The sequence below is a fragment of the Ursus arctos genome, unplaced genomic scaffold (genome assembly GCF_023065955.2).
Source record: "Ursus arctos isolate Adak ecotype North America unplaced genomic scaffold, UrsArc2.0 scaffold_1, whole genome shotgun sequence".
NCBI classification, from domain to species: domain Eukaryota; kingdom Metazoa; phylum Chordata; class Mammalia; order Carnivora; family Ursidae; genus Ursus; species Ursus arctos.
In genome coordinates, this window is record NW_026622763.1 from 19,617,492 (window position 1) to 19,637,188 (window position 19,697).

Below are 19,697 nucleotides of genomic sequence, written 5' to 3' on the forward strand. Positions count from 1 at the left end.
ACAGTAAGTCCCCATTACCCCCCTCCTATCTCTAGCCTTCGGCCATTATTAGTCGGTCTCTATGAATTTGACTGTTCTAGGTACCTCATACAAGTGGAATCATATAATTTTTGTTCTTCAGTTACACATTTTAAAGCACCAATAGTATATAGTAACAAAAATCATCTTGCATTTAAATAATTAAAGAAATGCATACATATCAATAGTACAAAAATGTTTATCATGTTCAAAATATTTCTGCTAGAAGGACATGCATATACTAACCAATTTTATGGTATAAATGGTAAACTATTACCAGTACTCACATACTACTCTCTATAAGTATGAAGCAGCAGTATACATACAAAAGGACCCAGGAAATGTCCATTAACTTTGTCTCAAGATAGTCGGTAATACCCTAAAATATAGGGGAAAAGTGAAAGACACCAAAAGAATATGGAAGTATCACACTAAATTTTTAAATACGTTTTTATAATATTATATCATACCACACCACCAGGTAAGCCAACTGTATTATTTTGGTACCTACCAATAGATAATGGTGTCTTGGTATTTGTCTTAATAAAATCGAGGTCAATGTCAAAGATTTCTGGCACTGGCTAGGACAACACCAGAACAGTCTTTCCTGTTGGCCCCCAGGTGGCAGTGTGGCCCAGAGCAGTAGAAATCACTCTTGGCTCCAGAGGTCCCAATTAAAAAAAAAAAATCCCCCTTTAGTAAGGGAAACTTACCTTGCTTAATAGACAAATGTACTTACAGAAATCTATGACACTAAAATCAAGAAGAATTAGTTTCCTGCCAGTTGGAATAATGAATATGAATTCACTGGAATCTGCTACATGTTTGACCCCAACTCTTGCCCTGAATTTCTTTGTACAAAAGAATGGATACTGAAATATTTTTAACAATACCTGTGGTTTGATTTCTATACAGTTCAGTTACCATGATGGGATGAAGGTTAAATATTTTAAAAGCGGGGAGGGTATATATAAATACCAGAGAGGTAGCAGAGACCCAGAACTAAGAGGAAACTCAAAAGGCTATGACCCTCATCCCAACGCAGACCACCCCCCACACTAGTCACACACAGGACTTACTGCAGGATATTGGCCAGCTGGTTCTCCCCACAGGAGCAGATAGGAATGGTGGCATTTTTCTTCTGCAGAACAAAGGGCTGTTTTACTTTGTGTTTCATTTGTTGCTTTCTTCCCTTTCTAATGATAGAATCAACCATTCACTCTCCCAGTGACCACTTTTAACTGCTGCCAGAAACAGTAACTACTGATCAATGTAACATGCTTCTCATTTTTGTCACTATTCCCAGAAGTCTGTTTCCGAATAAAAAAGCAGACTTATTACTGATAAAAATCTGACCTTCTTCCATATGCAGTAGTCTATTATGGTCTAACCACTGAGTCTACATTTACACATGAAGTGTTCACTTAACACGGGGGAGAGAATAAGACCATGACTGGAATGGTAGAATAAAGGGAACAGACATGAGGCCACCTATGGCCAAAGCACATGCTCTTTTTGCTCCACACCAGTGTTTTCAAGTGCAGGGCACCATAGTAGGCACTATGTAGATACTTTCTGGAAAGGCCAGTCATTAAAGCATTTCTTTATTTCATTTGATTATTTTGAGGATTCACAAAAAATGCAAAGTGCTAGTGGATATTTAAATTCATTACAGAATGTTCCCTTATATTAAAACTAATGCAGCGGGGCACCTGGGTGGCACAGCGGTTAAGCGTCTGCCTTCGGCTCAGGGCGTGATCCCGGCGTTATGGGATCGAGCCCCACGTCAGGCTCCTCCGCTATGAGCCTGCTTCTTCCTCTCCCACTCCCCCTGCTTGTGTTCCCTCTCTCGCTGGCTGTCTCTATCTCTGTTAAATAAATAAAATCTTTAAAAAAAAAAAAAAAAAAACTAATGCAGCTCAACCAAGGAAAAATTTAAAAAGTTAGTAAGGCAAATTTATAAACAAAAATATAATATTCCTATAAATTTGCTGATCTGTAAGTTAAAGAGCCCATCAAATGCAATGTGTGGACCCTGTTTTGATCTGATATGAAAAAACCAATAGTACAAAAGACACTTTGAGATAAGTGGTGAAAATTTTTAAATGGGCTAAATAATAGATATAATGAGGAATTAATTACCTTGAATTTATTAGCTGTGATAATTACACTAATTATTTTTTACATCCCTATTTTTAAAGATTAAAACTGAAGTGTTTATGGGTAAAATATAATTTCTTGAATTTACTTTAAAATATACCAGCTAGGGGCGCCTGGGTGGCACAGCGGTTGGGCGTTTGCCCTCGGATCAAGGTGTGATCCCGGCGTTGTGGGATCGAGCCCCACATCGGGCTCCTCCGCTAGGAGCCTGCTTCTTCCTCCCCCACTCCCCCTGCTTGTGTTCCCTCTCTCGCTGGCTGTCTCTATCTCTGTCAAATAAATAAATAAAATCTTTAAAAAAAATAAAATAAAATAAAATAAAATAAAATAAAATAAAATATACCAGCTAAAGAAAAGTATGCTTTTATGAAGGAAATACAGAATAGAGCAACAAATAACTAGAAATGTTCATAATTATTAAAGCTGGATAATAACTACATGAACTTTCTGTATACTATTCCATTTTCAAATACACTTGAAAATTTCCATTATAAAAATGCTTGGATAAAACAAACAGTATTGCACTTTGTAAAATTTCTTTCTAGTATAAAACTTTGGGTGACCATGTTGCAAAATTCAGTATAGGGATAACCTGAAAATTCAACCAATATTCAGTTCTCCACATTTTTTTTAATATATATGTTTTAAAGATTTTCTTTATTTGAGAGAGAGATGGAGAGAGCAGGGGGAAGGAGTGGAGCGGGAGGGAGAAGCAGACTCCCCGCTCAGCAGGGAGCCCGACATGGGGCTCCATCCCAGGACCCTGGGATCATGACCTGAGCCAAAGGCAGACGCTTAACCGACTGAGCCACCCAGCGCCCCAGTTCTCCACATTTCTAATGACTTGAATTTCTTTTACTGTTTTAAACTCTTACCATCAGATTGGTTCTAAATCATCACTGTTTTTACTTGGTGATTTTAAGTTTACTGTTAATTTTTACTCATTCTGAAGTTATGTGTGTATATATACATACACATACATATATGTGCCTATTTACAAAGAGAACCCCTATGTTTACTGCAGCATTATTTATAATAACCAAGACACAGAAACAATCTAAGTGTTCACTGAAAGATGAATGGATAAAGAATGGATAAAGAATATGAATAAAGAATAAAGAATAAAGATAATACACAATGGAATATTACTTAGCCATAAAGAGAATGAGACCTTGCTATTTGTGACATGGATGGACCTAGAGAATATTATGCTAAATAAATTAAGTCAGAAAAAGACAAATACCATATGACTTACGTGGTAAGAACAGCATAACATACATAGTTGTCAAATCACTATGTTGCACCCCTGACACTAATGTAAAGTGTCAACTATACTTCAATAAAAAACAAGAGAGAGAGGAAAAGAGAGAGAAATAGGTGAATGGATAGGTGCATTTAACATGACAATCAGCCAAAATGGAACTTCAGAGGTAAAAGGTAATTAGAGAGCAAAACATCATATTCTATTTGAATTCTCTGGAAGGAGTTTTCCAAAGTCCAATAATTTCACTTATTATTCTGTTTGCTTCCTCCTCCAGATTACTCCCATGCCAGGTGGCTTCAAACACAGTTTGATCAGTGAAGGCACCAGCTGGAGATTAGGTAATGGGAGATGATTAGGGAATGGGAAGAAGGAGGTCTGGGAGTGACTGTTTCCCACTAGAACTACAGGTGCTGCTTGTGGCCCCTAGCTATATGTTGGCTCTCTTAACTTCAACCATACCTCCTAATAGTCCCTCGTTAAAATCTCTTAAATTGAACCATCTGAGTATATTTACATATATAGAAACCATATGTGTGCTATTAAAAATTTGTTAAGAATTATTAACAATTATTACTAAAAAACCACATAAAAACATAAAGAAGTTGAAGGAAAAAGAATAAGAAAAGGTATAGCTGGAAATTATTAACAGAAAGAAAACTGGTATTACTTTATCAACACTAAACAAATTAGACTTTAGGTAAGAAACCATTACCATGACTCATATGAAAAAAGGAACATGGAAAAATTCTCTAGGAAGATGAAGCAATTATAAACTTGTTTGCAATGAATAACATAACCTCAAAATATGTAAAGCAAAAATCAACAGAAATACAAGATTAAGCTGACAAAGAAGGGCATTTTAACAAATGTCTCTCTGTAATTAGTGGATTAAGAGAGCATAAAATTCAAAAGGGTAGAGAACAACAAAATTAACAAATTTAATATAACATAAATAAATTATATATCCAACAATTAGAGGATACATATTCTCTTAGAGCACTCACAGAGCACTTCCAAAAATGAACGAGGCTACAATCAGTAACTTACCTGATTGTCTCTAGAGATTAATTTTCATTTCCCAGAGTTTTATACAAATGGAATCATACGGTAATCTTTTTGGGAGTGGGGAGCTAGCCTCCCTCACCCAGTGTAATTATTTTGAAATTCATCCATGTTGATGCATGTATCAATAGTTCACTATATTTTATTGAACAGTACTGTGTTGTAATTTGTTTATCCATTCAACAGTGAACGGACATTGAATTTTTCCAGTTTTTGCCTATTATTAATCAAGCTCCATAAACATTTATCTCCCCCCACAAAAAAAACTGCATTTTTAAAAAGATTATTTATTTATTTATTTGAGAGAGGTAGAGAGAGAGTACTAGTTGCGGGGGGAGGCACAAATGGAAGAGGGAGAAGCAGACTGCCCGCTGAGCAGGCAGCCAACACGGGCTGATTCCAGGACCCTAGGATCATGACCTGAGCGGAAGGCGAATGCTTAACCGACTAAGCCACCCAGGCGCCCCTTCATTCTTTCTCATAAAGTAGTGAAACACAAATATTTCAATAGTGGTCTATGCTTAAAGAATTTATATGCACACTTATATATAGACATATATGTGTACATATGTATATGTATATATGTATTTAAAAGCAAAGCACATTTAATATTTTTTGAAAGATTCATTCACTTTAGTGAGACAGCGAGAGCGCCAGAGTGAGAGAGGGTGGAGCAGAGAAGAGGATCTCAAGCCGACTCCCTGCCGAGCACAAAGTCTAATGGAAGCTCAATCCCATGACACCCAAGATCATGACCTGAGCTGATATCAACAGTCCGATGCCCAACTGACTGAGTCACCCAGGCGTCCCCACATTTAATATTTTTGGTAAATTTGTTAATCAAGTATAAAAAATACAGAAAATTAAACAAATCTTAAGACTACAACTTGATGAATTTTCATAAAATGAAGATACGCATGTAACAGCACCAAGATCAAGGAACAGAATATTATCAACATCCCCAGAAGCCTCCCTTGTGACTGACGCTCTTCCTTTCATAATACTCTCCCATTTAAGGGTGACCACTTCCTGAGTTATAACACCATAAATTAGTATATTTATTTTACATAAGTGATAGTAAATAAATTAGTATCTTACATACATTTTATATAAATGGATATATACAGTTAATGTATGTATTCTTTTATGTCTGGCTTCTTTCACTCAACACCATGTCTGTAAGACTCATCCTGCTGTTATAGTAGATATAATTTGTTCATTCTCATTGTTCTAAGTTTTCTATTGTGTGAATATACTACAATTACTTCCTTTTCTCCTGCTGATGGACAATTGAGTTTTAGCTTTATGGATAAGGCCATAAAGAGCATTCTTATAGTTAACATATATATGTACGTATATACCCCAGGGATAGGATTACTAGGTCTCAGAATATGTACATGTTCACCTACAGTAGATATTGCCAAATAGTTTTCCAAAGCAGATGTGCCAATTTTCTTTTCTAACAGTAGTGTGAGATAATTACAGAGGTTTCACATTCCTCATTTTTTTTTTTAATTATGCCATTCTGGTGGGTGAGTAGTGGTACTGCAATTTTGCTTTTATATATATCTCCAACAGAAATTAATACATATGATGACCAAAGCATGCTTAACTTTATCCCCCAAATCCACAGGATACTTCCAAATAAAAAAGTCTGATTTTAAGTCAGTTTAGTCAGTTTACCTAAAGTGAAAACAGCAATTAAGCTCATCTATTAAAATGGATACCTATTTCTTCCAGCTTTATCGGGATATAATCGACTTATAACGTTGTGTAAGTTTAATGTGTACAATGTGATGATATGATGTATGTATATATTTTGAAATGACTACCATAATAAGGCTAGTTAACACATATATCACCATACATAGTTACCAATTTTTGTGTGGTGAGAACATTTAAGATCTACTCTCTTAGTAATATTCAAGTAAACAGTCAAGTATAGTATATTTATATAGTATACTATGTATACATCAAATAGCCTATAGTCATCACACTATACATCAGATTCTCATAACTTATTCATCTTACAACTGAAAATTTGTACCCTTTAACCAACATCTCTCAAAGTCCCCCACACCCCAGCCCCTGGCAACCACTAATATGCTCTTTGTTTCTGAGTTCAGTGTTTTTACATTCCACGTGTGAGATCATACAACATTTGTCTTTCTCTGACATGTCATTAAGTGTAATGCTGACAACGTTCATCTATATTATCACAAATGATAGAATTTCCTTCTTTTATGGCTGAATAAAATTCATTCCATTGAGTAAATATTCCATTGAGTAAAAATACATATACTTACACACACATACATACGTATACACACACATACCACATTTTCTTTACCCATTCATCCATAAATGAACACTTACGCTGTTTCTATGTCTTGGCTACTATGACTAACACTACAATGAACACAGGGTTGCAGATACCTCTTCGAGATACTGATTTCATTTCCTTCAGATATATACCAGAATTGGGATTGCTGGATCACACGATACATCTACTTTTCATTTACTGAGTAAACTCCATACTGTTTTCCATAATGACTTTACTAATTTACATTCCCACCAACAGTGCACAAGGGATCCCATTTCTCTACATCCCCGCCAGCATTTGTTATCTCCTGTCTTTTTGATAACAGCCTTTCTAATAAAAGGTATGAACTTGTATCTCGTTATGATTTTGATTTGCAACTCCCTGATGATTAGTAATGTTGAACACCTTTTCATGTACCTGTTGGCTATTTGTATGTCTTCTTTGGAAAAATGTCTATTCATTCCTTTGCTCATTTTTTAATTGGATTATTTGGGGGTTTTTTGCTATTGAGTTGTATGAGTTTACTATATATTCAGGATATTAAACCCTTAATGGATATATGGTTTGTACATATTTTCTTCCATTCAATAGGTTACCTTTTCATTTTGTTGACTGTATCTTTTGCTGTGCAGAAGCTTTTTATTTTGATGTAGTCCCACTTATTTCTTTTTGCTTTTTTTTTTTTTTTTGGCTTGTCCAAAATGTATACCTATGCATCAATAATACTTTTTGACATAGCCAAGTCTCTCTCTACACACCCTCATAGGGTCCCTCGCTGCTTGGGGAGGAGACAAAACAATGACATATTCTAAAAGTCAAATTAACACTATTTAGAATAGCAAGATTTTGTGTTTCATAAATCAGATTACTTAGGCTGTATAAAATTAATAAATAAAATTGTATAACTTATTTCTTCTGGCTTTTTTATAACTATACTTCAAGGTTCATTCATACTTTCACTTAATTATCCTTATCTTAAACTGAAATGATAAGCATGGTGATTCACACCCTAATATTAAAATAGTTTAACAAAGAATTTTTTCATAGCAAAACCACCAGGTGTTTCAATATATTTGTTCACTGATGTAAAAATCCAATCTACATTCAGCCAAACAAGTAAGGACTGTAACACTACAAAAGCAGTATATCTAAATGGGTAATATAACAGAAAACTATTCAATTTTAGGAGAGAAAAGAAAACAATGAAACCAATTAGGCTGTCATCAAGTGATACCTTTAAAGAATACAAATTACTACAAAATCATCTCTTATACTTTCTGCAAAAGCTTTAAATACCACAAAGTCCTCCCTTTCTCCATGCAGACAGATAATTAAAACAAATTGTTCTGCCAGAATTTTCAGAAGAAATGAAATACAGTTTATTTCAGAACACTATCTATACAAAGAGTATTAACTAATGATAAAGGTAACAATGACAAGCCTAATAATTCATTCACTAACAGGCTTCTTAAACCTCAACGGATGTGAATAAGCAAACTACATATAGCAAACCTTCTTGTTCAACTGTATACAGAAAATTTCATATATTAATAAGTTTGCCTGGTATTTTTAACCATGTAAATCCACAGGTACATATATATGCATACATAAATACACACACACACACATATATATATATATATATATACACATATACATATATATATAATCATTACATAAATAGCTAAGTAATGGATACAATATGCAGCTTAGTGGAGCACAGATTCAAAATTTTAATGCATGGTTATTTATCATCTTTGAAAATTAGACAAAAAGAAATGGGCTACCAGAAATATTAAATAGGAAAAACAAGAACAACAACAACAACTGAAGTGGTATATCTAGAAAGGACGCTTGGCTAAACATCTCAGGGAAACAAAACAAAACAGCAAAACATAGTTCTGAAGTGAAGAGGACACTTGTATTGTAATCAAGAATCCTTTCCTTGCATAACCACAAGAGGAGAAATAGACTGGTGGCCAGAATACCCCCAGCTCCAGCCAGGCTACAAGGAGAAACAGAGAAGGCAAGGCCTTCGGTGAAAACTCCCAGATGAGGGGAAGCAGAGTAAGGGCAGGAGTGACAGATTTGCAACATTAGCTACTCTGCTATGTTGATTTCTTTTGGCTTGGGAAATATAATGAAAAAAAAATACATATAAAAATAATTTCATAGAAAGAATAGGTGTTAGTCTAGAGTATTATTAGAACATTATTCTGGCCCTCTCAGGTGATCTTTTGCAAATAGCAGGCTCAGGAAAAATATGTTCCTCAAAGTAGTAACTTAAAAAAAAAAAAAACTCAATCCTACAAAAATAAAAAAGGGGAAAAAGGGAAATCAAATGGAAAAACACACAGGAAAAAAAAGTACCTATGAAGCAGATGAAAATCATATCAAACATTTTGCCACAAATTTAAATTTAAAGAAGCAGGGGTAGCCTGGGTGGCACAGTGGGTTAAGTGTCTGGCTTTTGGTTTCCGCTCAGGTTGTGATTTCAGGGTCCTGGCATTGAACCCCACGTCCAGCTCTGCATTCAGCAAGGAGTCTGCTTAAGACTCTCTCTCCCTCTGCCCCTCTCCCCTGTGCTCTCTTTCTCTCTCTCTTAAATAAATAAATCTGAAAATAGAAAAATAGAAAAATAAACTTAAAGAAGCAATCAGCTTTATAATACAAGAAACTCAAAGCAGAGGTATAGGACTCAGGGAAGATACGGCAAGAAACGTGAAGAACTTAAATGTGAGCTGAAGGTCACAGAAGTAAAAGAAAAATAAACATCACTGAAAGGAAGACCAAATGGAAGCAGGAGAGAATAGGTACTGCTAAAAAAGAAAAAAAAAAAGAAAAGAAAAGAAAAGAAAAAGGAGCGTACACATGAGACAGGATTGAAAGGAAATTTTCAAAGGGAATAAAGAAACCAAAGGAGTTTTAGAGAAAAAATAAATTATGAAAGAAAAAGACAGAAAATACAAATGATACAGATGATAGGTCAAGACAAATTAACAGGCATACCTGGTGCCTTCAAAGAAGAAAACCAAAATAAAAGAACTGAAAACCGTTCTCAATATAATTCAAGAAAGGTTTGAAGAAATTTAAAAAAAAGATAAACTAGAGATTAAAATAATATAGCACAACAAGGAAAGAGATGTATAAGTGTCAACAAGCCACACCCTGTACTGGATTGCCAAAATAAGGAGTGAAACAAAAATCTAAAAAAAAAAAAAAAAAAAAAAAAAAAAAAAACAACCATCCCTAAGGAGAAAAAACCAAGCAGCCCTCAGGCTTGCCTCCAGCAAACAGTGGAGCATTAACTAGAACATCAGCCAGAAAAGAAACTGGGACTGAGAAATTTCTTACTCAGCCAATTTTTCATTCAGTATAAACTCAGTGAAAAGACAATTTTAAATGCAAGAAATTGGGTAACTGACTTCCTATTAACCCTTCTAAAAGAACTTTGAGAAGATAACCCCAACCAAAGAACACTATGCAAAAACAAAATGGATGGGAGGGAAGCAATGAAACTACTTAGCTGTTTAAATAATCTGGGTACAGAAAATAATGTAACAGTTACAGACAATGACTGCACAGAAACTACATACTTAACAAGAGTCAAAGAGGAGAAAAATGCAAAGATTATCGAAAGTTGGCAAAAAATATCTAATACATAGGAACAAATTTGTTCATAGCAACAAATTATAAGTATTTTTAAAGATACAAAGGTGAATATCAAGAAAAATAATTTAATCAATTCATATGACGTGCTGAGAGAGGTACAGAAAGGAAGGAAAAGGTAATACACCAAATGCCACTGTACATAATTGGGAATAAGAAAACACCACCTAATAAAATAGAGAATCAGCTATATTATGCAAAGCTATAGTTATAAAGATTACCAGTGGATTCAAGCTCCAAACCTTTCAAATTACTGAAAGTGTATACTAAACCTGAAGAAAACTTTGATGCTACTATAGTAATATATTTAATGGATGATACAATGATTATATAGTAACATATTTTTAGGAACAGAAACCATAACAAATGCTATAATGGCAGAATTAAGACCAAATATAGCTCTAATGTCAATGAATGAAAGTGAGCTTAAGACTACTTAAAAGAAAAGACAAACTGAATCACAAAGTAAAATACAAATCTGAAACTTAAAAACTCATTTAAAAGAAGTGTCTCAGTAGCACCTGGGTGGCTCAGTCAGTTAAGCGTCTGCCTTCAGCTCAGGTCATGACTGATTCCCAGGGTCCTGGAATCAAGTCCTGCATCTGGCTCCTTGCTCAGCAGGGAGCCTGCTTCTCCCTCTGCCTACAGCTCCCTCTGCTTGTGCTCTGCTCTCTCTCTCAAATAAATAAATAAAATCTTCAAAAATAAATAAATAAATAATAAAAATAAATAAAAGAAGTGTCTCAAAAATGTTGAAAATAGATGGTTAAAGGCATGCAAGGAAAATATGGTCAGAAAGAAATTGTTGGGAAATTAATTATATAATATTAAATTTGGAATATAATAGGAAAAAATTAAGTAATTGTATATTAAGGATATTTTAAAATGACAGCAAGTATAGTCTTTAATGAATGAAGATTTAACAGTAAGATTTCAGCTCCCAGTGCTAAGGTGGTTTAGAAAGAATCAGATCTTTCCCTTTGCAAACAACTGGAAATGCTAACTTAGATAAAATACTATCTTTTAAAATGCAGAGCTGGCCTGAAGAAAAGTAAAACAATTTACAATGGCCAGAAACAAAAGAGAAAATCAAAACCTGAGTATAGGTGAATGATAAAGCTAGAGGCCACAAGGAAGGTGTCTGCAAACACCATGAACAGGGAATCTTAAGACTTCACAGTCAAGCAGAGCAATGGTAGTAAGGGCTTAGATCTACACAAAGCAGAGACTGGAAATGAGACTCCTAAACAAAATTTGAGCATAAGAAAGCTACAACCTAAGTAAAAACGCAAAAGGGGTGACAATTAAAAAAAAAAAAAAAAAAGATAAACACGGAGGAAAAAAAACCTGAAAACAGATTTACATACATATGGTCAAGTGCTTTTTCAGAAGGATGCCTAAAGTAATTTATGGGAGAAAAGAGACTTTAGTAGAAATGATGCCAGAGTAACTGGATATCAATTTCAAAGAAAACTCAACCTAGAACTATTATCCCATACACAAAAATTAATTTGAGATGAATCATATATCAAAACCTAAAAGCTAAAATTAGAATGCTTCCAATAAAAAACAGAGGGACATTGTGATCTTGGGGTAAAAAGCATAACTACATAAGAACTTGATAAATTAGATTTTATGAAAATTAAAAATTTCTGTTTATCAAAAGGCAAAAAATTTATTCCATTTGAAGAAAAACCAGAGTATTAAAAATTTCTGTTTATCAAAGAATACTGTAAAGAAAATTAAAAAGCAAACTACAGATGAGAAGAAATTACAACACATATATCTGACAAAGGTCTTCTATCCAGAATAAAAGACCTCCTTCAAATCAATAATGGACAACAATTAAAACATACGTAAAACAGTAATATATGTTGAAAGATGCCAATATTATTAGTCTTTAGGAAAATACAAATTAAGAAACAGTGAGCTGCTGGGGTGCCTCGGTGGCTCAATAGGTTGAGCGTCATACTCTTGATTTCAGCTCAGGTCATGATCTTAGGATCCTGGGATCCAGCCCAGCATTGGGCTCCCTACTCAGTGGGGAGTCTGCTCCTCCCTCTCCCCCTGCCTATCCCTCCAACTCATGTGCTCTCTCTCTCACACACACACACAAATACATAAAATCCTAAAGAGAAAAAAAGAAAAGCAATAGAATTGAAAACATGCCCACAAAAGGACTTGTCCATGAATGTTAATACCATCTTGATTCATATGACTCCCAGACTAGAATCAAGCCAAATGTCAATCAGCAAATGAATGATCAAAATAACCGTCTTATATTCAGACATCAAAACAATATATATGAATTTCAAAAACATGATGAGCAAAAGAAGTCAGAGGACATATAACCTGCATGATTCCAGTTGTAACAAGTTCCAAAACTGACAGAAGTAAACTACAGTACAGTAAGGGATTATAACCCACTGAATATATTAGGAATCCACAGGAATGGATGGATGGGTAGAAACAGACAGGAAAAGAGAAAAAGAGAGACTGCTGGAACAGAAGGGAGGGCTCTTCCTTACAGTAAAATGCTAATTAATAAATCATCATTTCACGACTATCAGGGCAAAAATTATTTTGAGCAAGAACATGTATGGAAGCCAAATCCAAGAGAGAAAACTAGATAAGGGGAAGCATATTTACATGGTCTGAACATCTCATGTTAGTGGTTTGTTAAATAGGCAACAATTGTGAGAGGGAAAAATAGTAACTACATGGTAGAGAGTGTTGTAGTTATAACACTTTGACTAACAATCAAAAATAACATTACCTAATTAAGATTTAGATTACCTAATTATAAAAACAAAAATTTTTTAAATTAGCAAATACATTGGGAAATAAACCATCATGAATAACAAGAACAAAAGCAAAAATAGCCTCCAAAGGAATTCAGATATGTGAAATATGTATGTTCTAAATATTTATAGAAAGAAGAGATGGAGTTAAAACATGACAAGAAGCAAGATACAATCCACATAACCAGCAGACAGGAATTGGATATTCTAGGACTTAAAAATACACTATCTGACATTAAGAACAGAAAATAAAATGTTTCTATTCTCCAATTTCAAGATAGGGAAGTACTGACTGTTCTTTGACATCAGTCTGCTAATCCCTAAAGTATACTCTGATATTGAGCAAATACATAAAACACTCCTGCTTTTTAAAGACTCCAAACTTCCCCAAAGTCTGATTCAATACCAACTCTTTGCTTTGTCTGCCATGTTTAAGAAGCAGTTTCTCCCTTGCTTAGCAAATAATAAATTCAGCCTCTTTGTTTCAGCCATAATGAATGGGTTTTGGTTTCAAGTATTTTGACTAATGGTCTTTTCCTTCAGAGAATCCAATAAATTAATTTAATAGCAAAATTTAGGATTAGTAAACAAGAATATGATTAAACAACAAATATCCAAATAAAGCACAGAATTTTTTTTTTAAAAATAAGAAAATACATTGGGGCGCCTGGGTGGCTCAGTGGTTAAGCGTCTACCTTCACTCAGGTCATGATCCCAGGGTCCTGGGATCTAGCCCCGCATTGCACTCCCTTGCTTGTGCTCCCTCTCGCTGTCTCTCTCTGTCAAATAAATAAATAAAATCTTAAAAAAAAAGAAAAAGAAAATACAAAAAAGAAGATAAGTGATATATAGAACACAGAGAAAAGTTCTAATATAGATATAACTGGAGACCAAGGAGAAAAGAAAGGGGCAAAAATAATATTTGAAGAGATTTGAAGAGATTGAGTATTTTCCTAGAACTAATAAATGAATAACCCACAGATGAAAAACTTTAAATGCAAACGTAGGCATATCATACATTGCAAAACTTTTGGATAATTAAACAAGGAGAAAATCTTAGAAATAGCCAGAGGGAGGAAATGACATTTTAGAGCAACATCAAAAATACTAAGCACCTAGGAATAAATACAATGATACACATGAAAGAATTATATATTGAAAACTATAAGATCTTATTAAAAAGAAATTAAGGGAAGAATAACTGAGATGAAAATAAATGAAGGCCAATTAAATAAATGAAAGAATATTCACATTAATGGATTAAAATACTTTATAATAAAGATATCAATTCTCCCCAGACTGATTTACAGATGCAAAACAATCCCATTCACAATCCCAGCAACATTTTTGGTGAAAAATGATAAATGATTTCTACAACTTACAGGCAATGCAAAGGGTCAACAACAGCTGAGGCCATTTTGAAAAGATAACAAAGTTGTAAGAGTCACGCTATCTTAGACCAAAATATCTATTATTAAGTTACAATAATTAAGAAGTATGGTGTTGACACAAAGACTGGCAATTAGAAAAATAAAACAAAGAATCTGTAGCTGTACTGTCCCATATGGTAGTCACCAGACACATGGCTAGATTTAAATCAATTAAAATTAGTTAAAATATGAAATTCAGTCCTTAGTTACACTTGCCATATTTCAAGAACTCAGCAGTCACATGTGGCTAATAACTACTGAATTAAACAGCATATATATGAACACTTCCATAAAGGCAGAAAGTTCCATTAGACAGCACTTATCTAGAAAGATACACATAAAATTATATAATTTATGGCAAAGTTCTAACGTAGTAGGAAAAAGTTAGTCTTTCCAATAAATTGTGATGATCAGACACTGATAGACAAAAGTAAATAATACAATAATAAATATATAATCGACTCTGATCCCTACCTTATACCACATACAAAAATCAATTCTAAGTGGAATGTAGATCTGAATATAAAAAATAAAACAGGGACACCTGGATTGCTCAGTCCGTTAATTCGGCTTAGGTCATAATCACAGGGTCCTGGAATCAAGACCCACATTGGGATCCTTGCTCAGCAGGGAGTCTGCTTCTCCCTCTACCTGCCACTCCCCCTACTTGGGCGCGCACGCTCTCTCTCTCTCTCTCTCTCCCTCTCTGACAAATAAATACATAAATAAAATCTTCAAAAAAATTTTTAAATTAAAAATAAAACAATAAAGTTTTTAGAAGACAGAAAACTAACTTCACAACCTTGTAGACAAAGGTTTGTAAAATCAGATGCAAAAAGTGCCAGCCACAAAATACAACACCAATAAAGGGTATTTAAGATAACATTAAAACTGAGAACTTGTGCTTATCAAGAATTCAGTAAGAGAGAGAAAAGGAAAACCGTAACCTGATAAATTTTATTTGCAACATATACATCTGACAAAAAATTCATATCCAAAATATAAATATGAAAAAATACTCCCAGAAAACGATTAGGAAAACAACCTGGTAGAAAAATAGAGAAGATATGAACAGGCACTTAATAATAAAGGACAATCGAATGGCTAATAAGCACACGAAAATGTGTTAAATTTCATTAGTTACCAGAAAAGTACAAATGAAAACCTAAATGGATATCACTATACACTTGCCAGAATACAAAATGAAATTAAAGATAGGCAATAAAAAGTGTTGGTGAAGATGTGATACAACCGGGACTCTTACACATTATTGATACAAGTAAAAATTGGTACACTTTGAAAACTGTCTGGCTGAGTTATGGGTTGAATTATGTCCCCACAAAACTCATATGTAAAAGTTCTAACACCCAGTGCCTCAGAATGCAACCTGATTTGGAAATAGAGTCAGTACAGATGTAATTAGTTAAAATTAGATTATTAGGGTGGGCCTTAAGCTAATAATGACTGGTGTCCTTAAAGAAAGGGAATAGACATGAACCGAGAGAAGATGATATGAAAAGACACTGGAAGAAGACAGTGTTCTACAAATCAAGGAAAGAGACCTGGAACAGACCCTTCCCTCACAACCTTAAGTGGGAATCAACTCTTTTTACACCTTGGTTTTGGACTTCTAGACTCCAGAAATGTGAGACAATAAATTTCTGTTGTTTAAGTCACCCAGTTGTGGTATTTCATTATGACACCCCTGGCAAACTAATATAGGAAGTTATTTACTGTAATATATACATATCTTATAACTCAGCAAATATTCCTGTTATACACATGACAGAAATATATGTGTATGTATGCATATACCAAAGATTTGCATAAGAATGTTCATAGCATTATTATTTGTAAAAGCCCCAAACTGGTTTCATCAACAGTGAATGTATAGAAAAATTATGGTATTATATTTACACAGTGGAATTTTACATGAGAATGAACCGACTACAACCACATGCAACAGTAAGGAAGACTTTCACAAAGATGTTGAGCAAAAGAAGTCAGACACAAAAGATACATATAGATGATTACAATGATACAGTCAAACATATAAAAGTAATCTGTGGTTTGAGAAATTAGGATAAGTGGTTACCTTGGAGAGGAAGGAGGAAGTAGTGATCAGAAAGGGGCAAGAGAAAGGTTTCTGGGATGCTGGTAATGTACTATTTCTTGATCTTGGTGATGGCGGTACTGTAAAAATTCTTCAAGCTGTACACTTATAATCTGCATACTTTTTCCCATATATTTTATACATCATTTCAAAAAACTCTTTAAACACTGAATAGGTAAGTTAAATGGATTAGAATAACTGAATCATGACCTTTTATTTTTAAAAACAGATGTTTAAAAGTAGCTGTGTTGTAGCACAGATAGAGAAAATATAAGACATGTTAACGGAAGCATAGGATAGAGTGAAAAGGTCAAGTTTAAGTCTAATTGACATTACAGAAGAAATTAACAGAATGGGTGTGAATCAATATTTAAAGAGATAGGGGTGCCTGGGTGGCTCAGTTGGTTGAACGTCTGCGTTTCGCTCAGGTCATGATCTTGGGGTCCTGGGACAGAGCCTTGCGTTTGGGTCCTGAGCAGGGAGTCTGCTTCTCCCTGTCCTTCTGCCCATCCCCCTAACCACTCATGCTCTTGCTCTCAAATAAATAAAATCTTTTAAAATAATTTTTAAAAATAGATAATAGCTGAGAATTTTCCAGAATCAACACGACACAAATACCAGATTAAAAGATGCACAATAATCTCAAGGAGAATAAACAAAAAGAAAACTAGACTGAATAAATAATTTTGACACTGCAGAACTCCAAAGACCAAGAGGAAAATCTTAAAATCAGATACAGAAAAAGATCGGATCCAATCAGAAAAGACAGATCACTACAAAGGAATGAAAATCAGACTGATCACTTTTTTTTAATTTTCAAACTGACAGAAAATCCAAAGAGAATATACTACAGTGAACACTCTTATACCACTGACCAGATTCAGTGTTAACATTGTGACTGACTCACTCAAAGTTTATCTAAACATATAATGTCCTTTCCTTTTGGGAAAATATAGAAAGTAGGCTGGTATCACAACTCTTCATCCCAAATTCTTAATCATGCATTTTCCAAGAACAAGAACATTCGACTACAACATCATTACCTCACCCATGACAACTGACATTAATTCAATAACATCACTCTAAGAGAGTACAGATGAAATTTTCCTAGTTATCTATCCTAATATGTCCTCTAAAGCTTTTCTTTTAACTTATCCAGGATCTAATCAAGATTTATGTATCACTTTCAGATGTTTTAACTTTTTAGGTCTCTCAATTTAGGACATTCTCATCACTTCCCCTGGTTTTTCATGACACTGTATCATTTGAAGAGTTCAGGTCATGGTCCTAAAAAAAGATCCCACATTCTGAACTGGTTTGACGGTTTCCCCATTATCAACAGGACAAGTATTTCCAGGAAGAAATGCTGAATAACTCCTGTGCAGCACATTATGCCTAGAGCCGCCCCACCATCGGCTATACTAAATGAACATTTTGTAATTTTTCTCTTTGTAATCAGTAAGTCACCTGTAAAGTAAGTTTTTGAGACTCAAGAACACACTTTTTAATGGCAACTATGAAAGACGTAAGTCAATAGAATACAACCTTCCAAGTGCTAGGAAAAAAATGGCTATTAAAGTAGAGTTGTATTGTCAACTAAAATATTATTCAAGAATGAAGGCAAAATGAGATACATCCTCAAATTATCATTTCAAGATACAGTAAAAAAAATTAATGGGAAGACTACGTACACACACACAAAACTGGTTTGCACAAACATTTGTTTTCTTTTATATATATATATACACACTCCAGAATTAAATATTTTTAGCATGTCTTGAAAAAAGTACTTTACCTGCCGTCTCTTCTGAGGGCAAAAGCAATGCCATCTTTCTGGAAAGGAAGCAGCTTTGCTCTTAGTTTGTCAGGCAAAAAATCCAACTCTTTACAAGACTCATTTGTCAAACAAGAAATCTGAGGTGTAAGAGACTTTTTTATCTTATGAACTTTAGGCATCCTGATCCTAAAAAAAAAATAACAAAAGGGGAGGGGTAGGGGAAATAGTTATTACTGAGTGTATTAGAGAATTAAACATAAATAATAAAACTAAAGTACTTACTAGCAGCCTTGATATACTATCTACACAGATATAAATTGGTTAAATCACAATCCAAAATGAGCCATTAAGAAAATTCAAAGCACTAAGTCCAAAAGCAATTACTTAGTGCACAATGTAGCAACTCAGCATCCTTCATTTCATTTGTATTTCAAATTGAGCCATAACATAACTGTAATCCTATTTTAAGCAATAAACGTTTTACTGAAAATTTATGAATCAGCCAGATTTTTAAAACTAAATAATTTTTAAAATAAGGAATGATTTGCTACAGAAAGAGGAATTCTTTTATAATTAATCCTTTTGTAGATGTACATTTTCATATCACACCAAATTTTCTAAGAGTGGGATAAAACTACATTTTAAAAATTACAAAATACAAAGATATTAACTCCAAATTTATAATTAAATTAAAGCAACATTAAATGAGATTCATTTTTAAATATTAAAATGAATTCTTTTAAATCAAATGAATACACAGTATAAACTCTGCCTGACTAGCACGTCCTCACCACTGGGTTTCCACAAATGTCATTTTAATTTTCTATATGAAAATTTTATATATTTGTAAATTCTCAGAGCTCTGCAAGAGAAGTCCTATTAAATTACTAACCTATAAAACTTCTTCAATAATACTTTGTATTTAGATTGCACCTTTTCATCTGTTTACATGTAATCTGACTTCATCTTTAAAACACATTTGCTTTTTTCTCAATTGCTCACAGACTTACAAAATTCTACCCTCCACCCCAAAAAAAGTAATCAACCTCTGTATCCAATGTCTAAGAATCTCAAGAATTC

The 19,697-nt window shown here is 33.9% G+C and overlaps 1 protein-coding gene across 2 annotated transcripts in view; it reads right to left on the reverse strand.

Annotated features, from left to right (window-relative positions):
• ZRANB3 (zinc finger RANBP2-type containing 3) overlaps positions 1–19,697 on the reverse strand; it is a 302,241-nt gene that overhangs the window by 250,323 nt on the left and 32,221 nt on the right. For both annotated transcript variants that reach the window (XR_008960724.1, XM_026510087.4), the window contains exon 2: positions 18,636–18,803. Coding sequence is in view for 1 of the 2 variants with exons in the window: in XM_026510087.4 (XP_026365872.2) it covers positions 18,636–18,796 (161 nt within the window). In the remaining variant the exon portion in view is untranslated. The remainder of the gene's footprint in view (positions 1–18,635; positions 18,804–19,697) is intronic.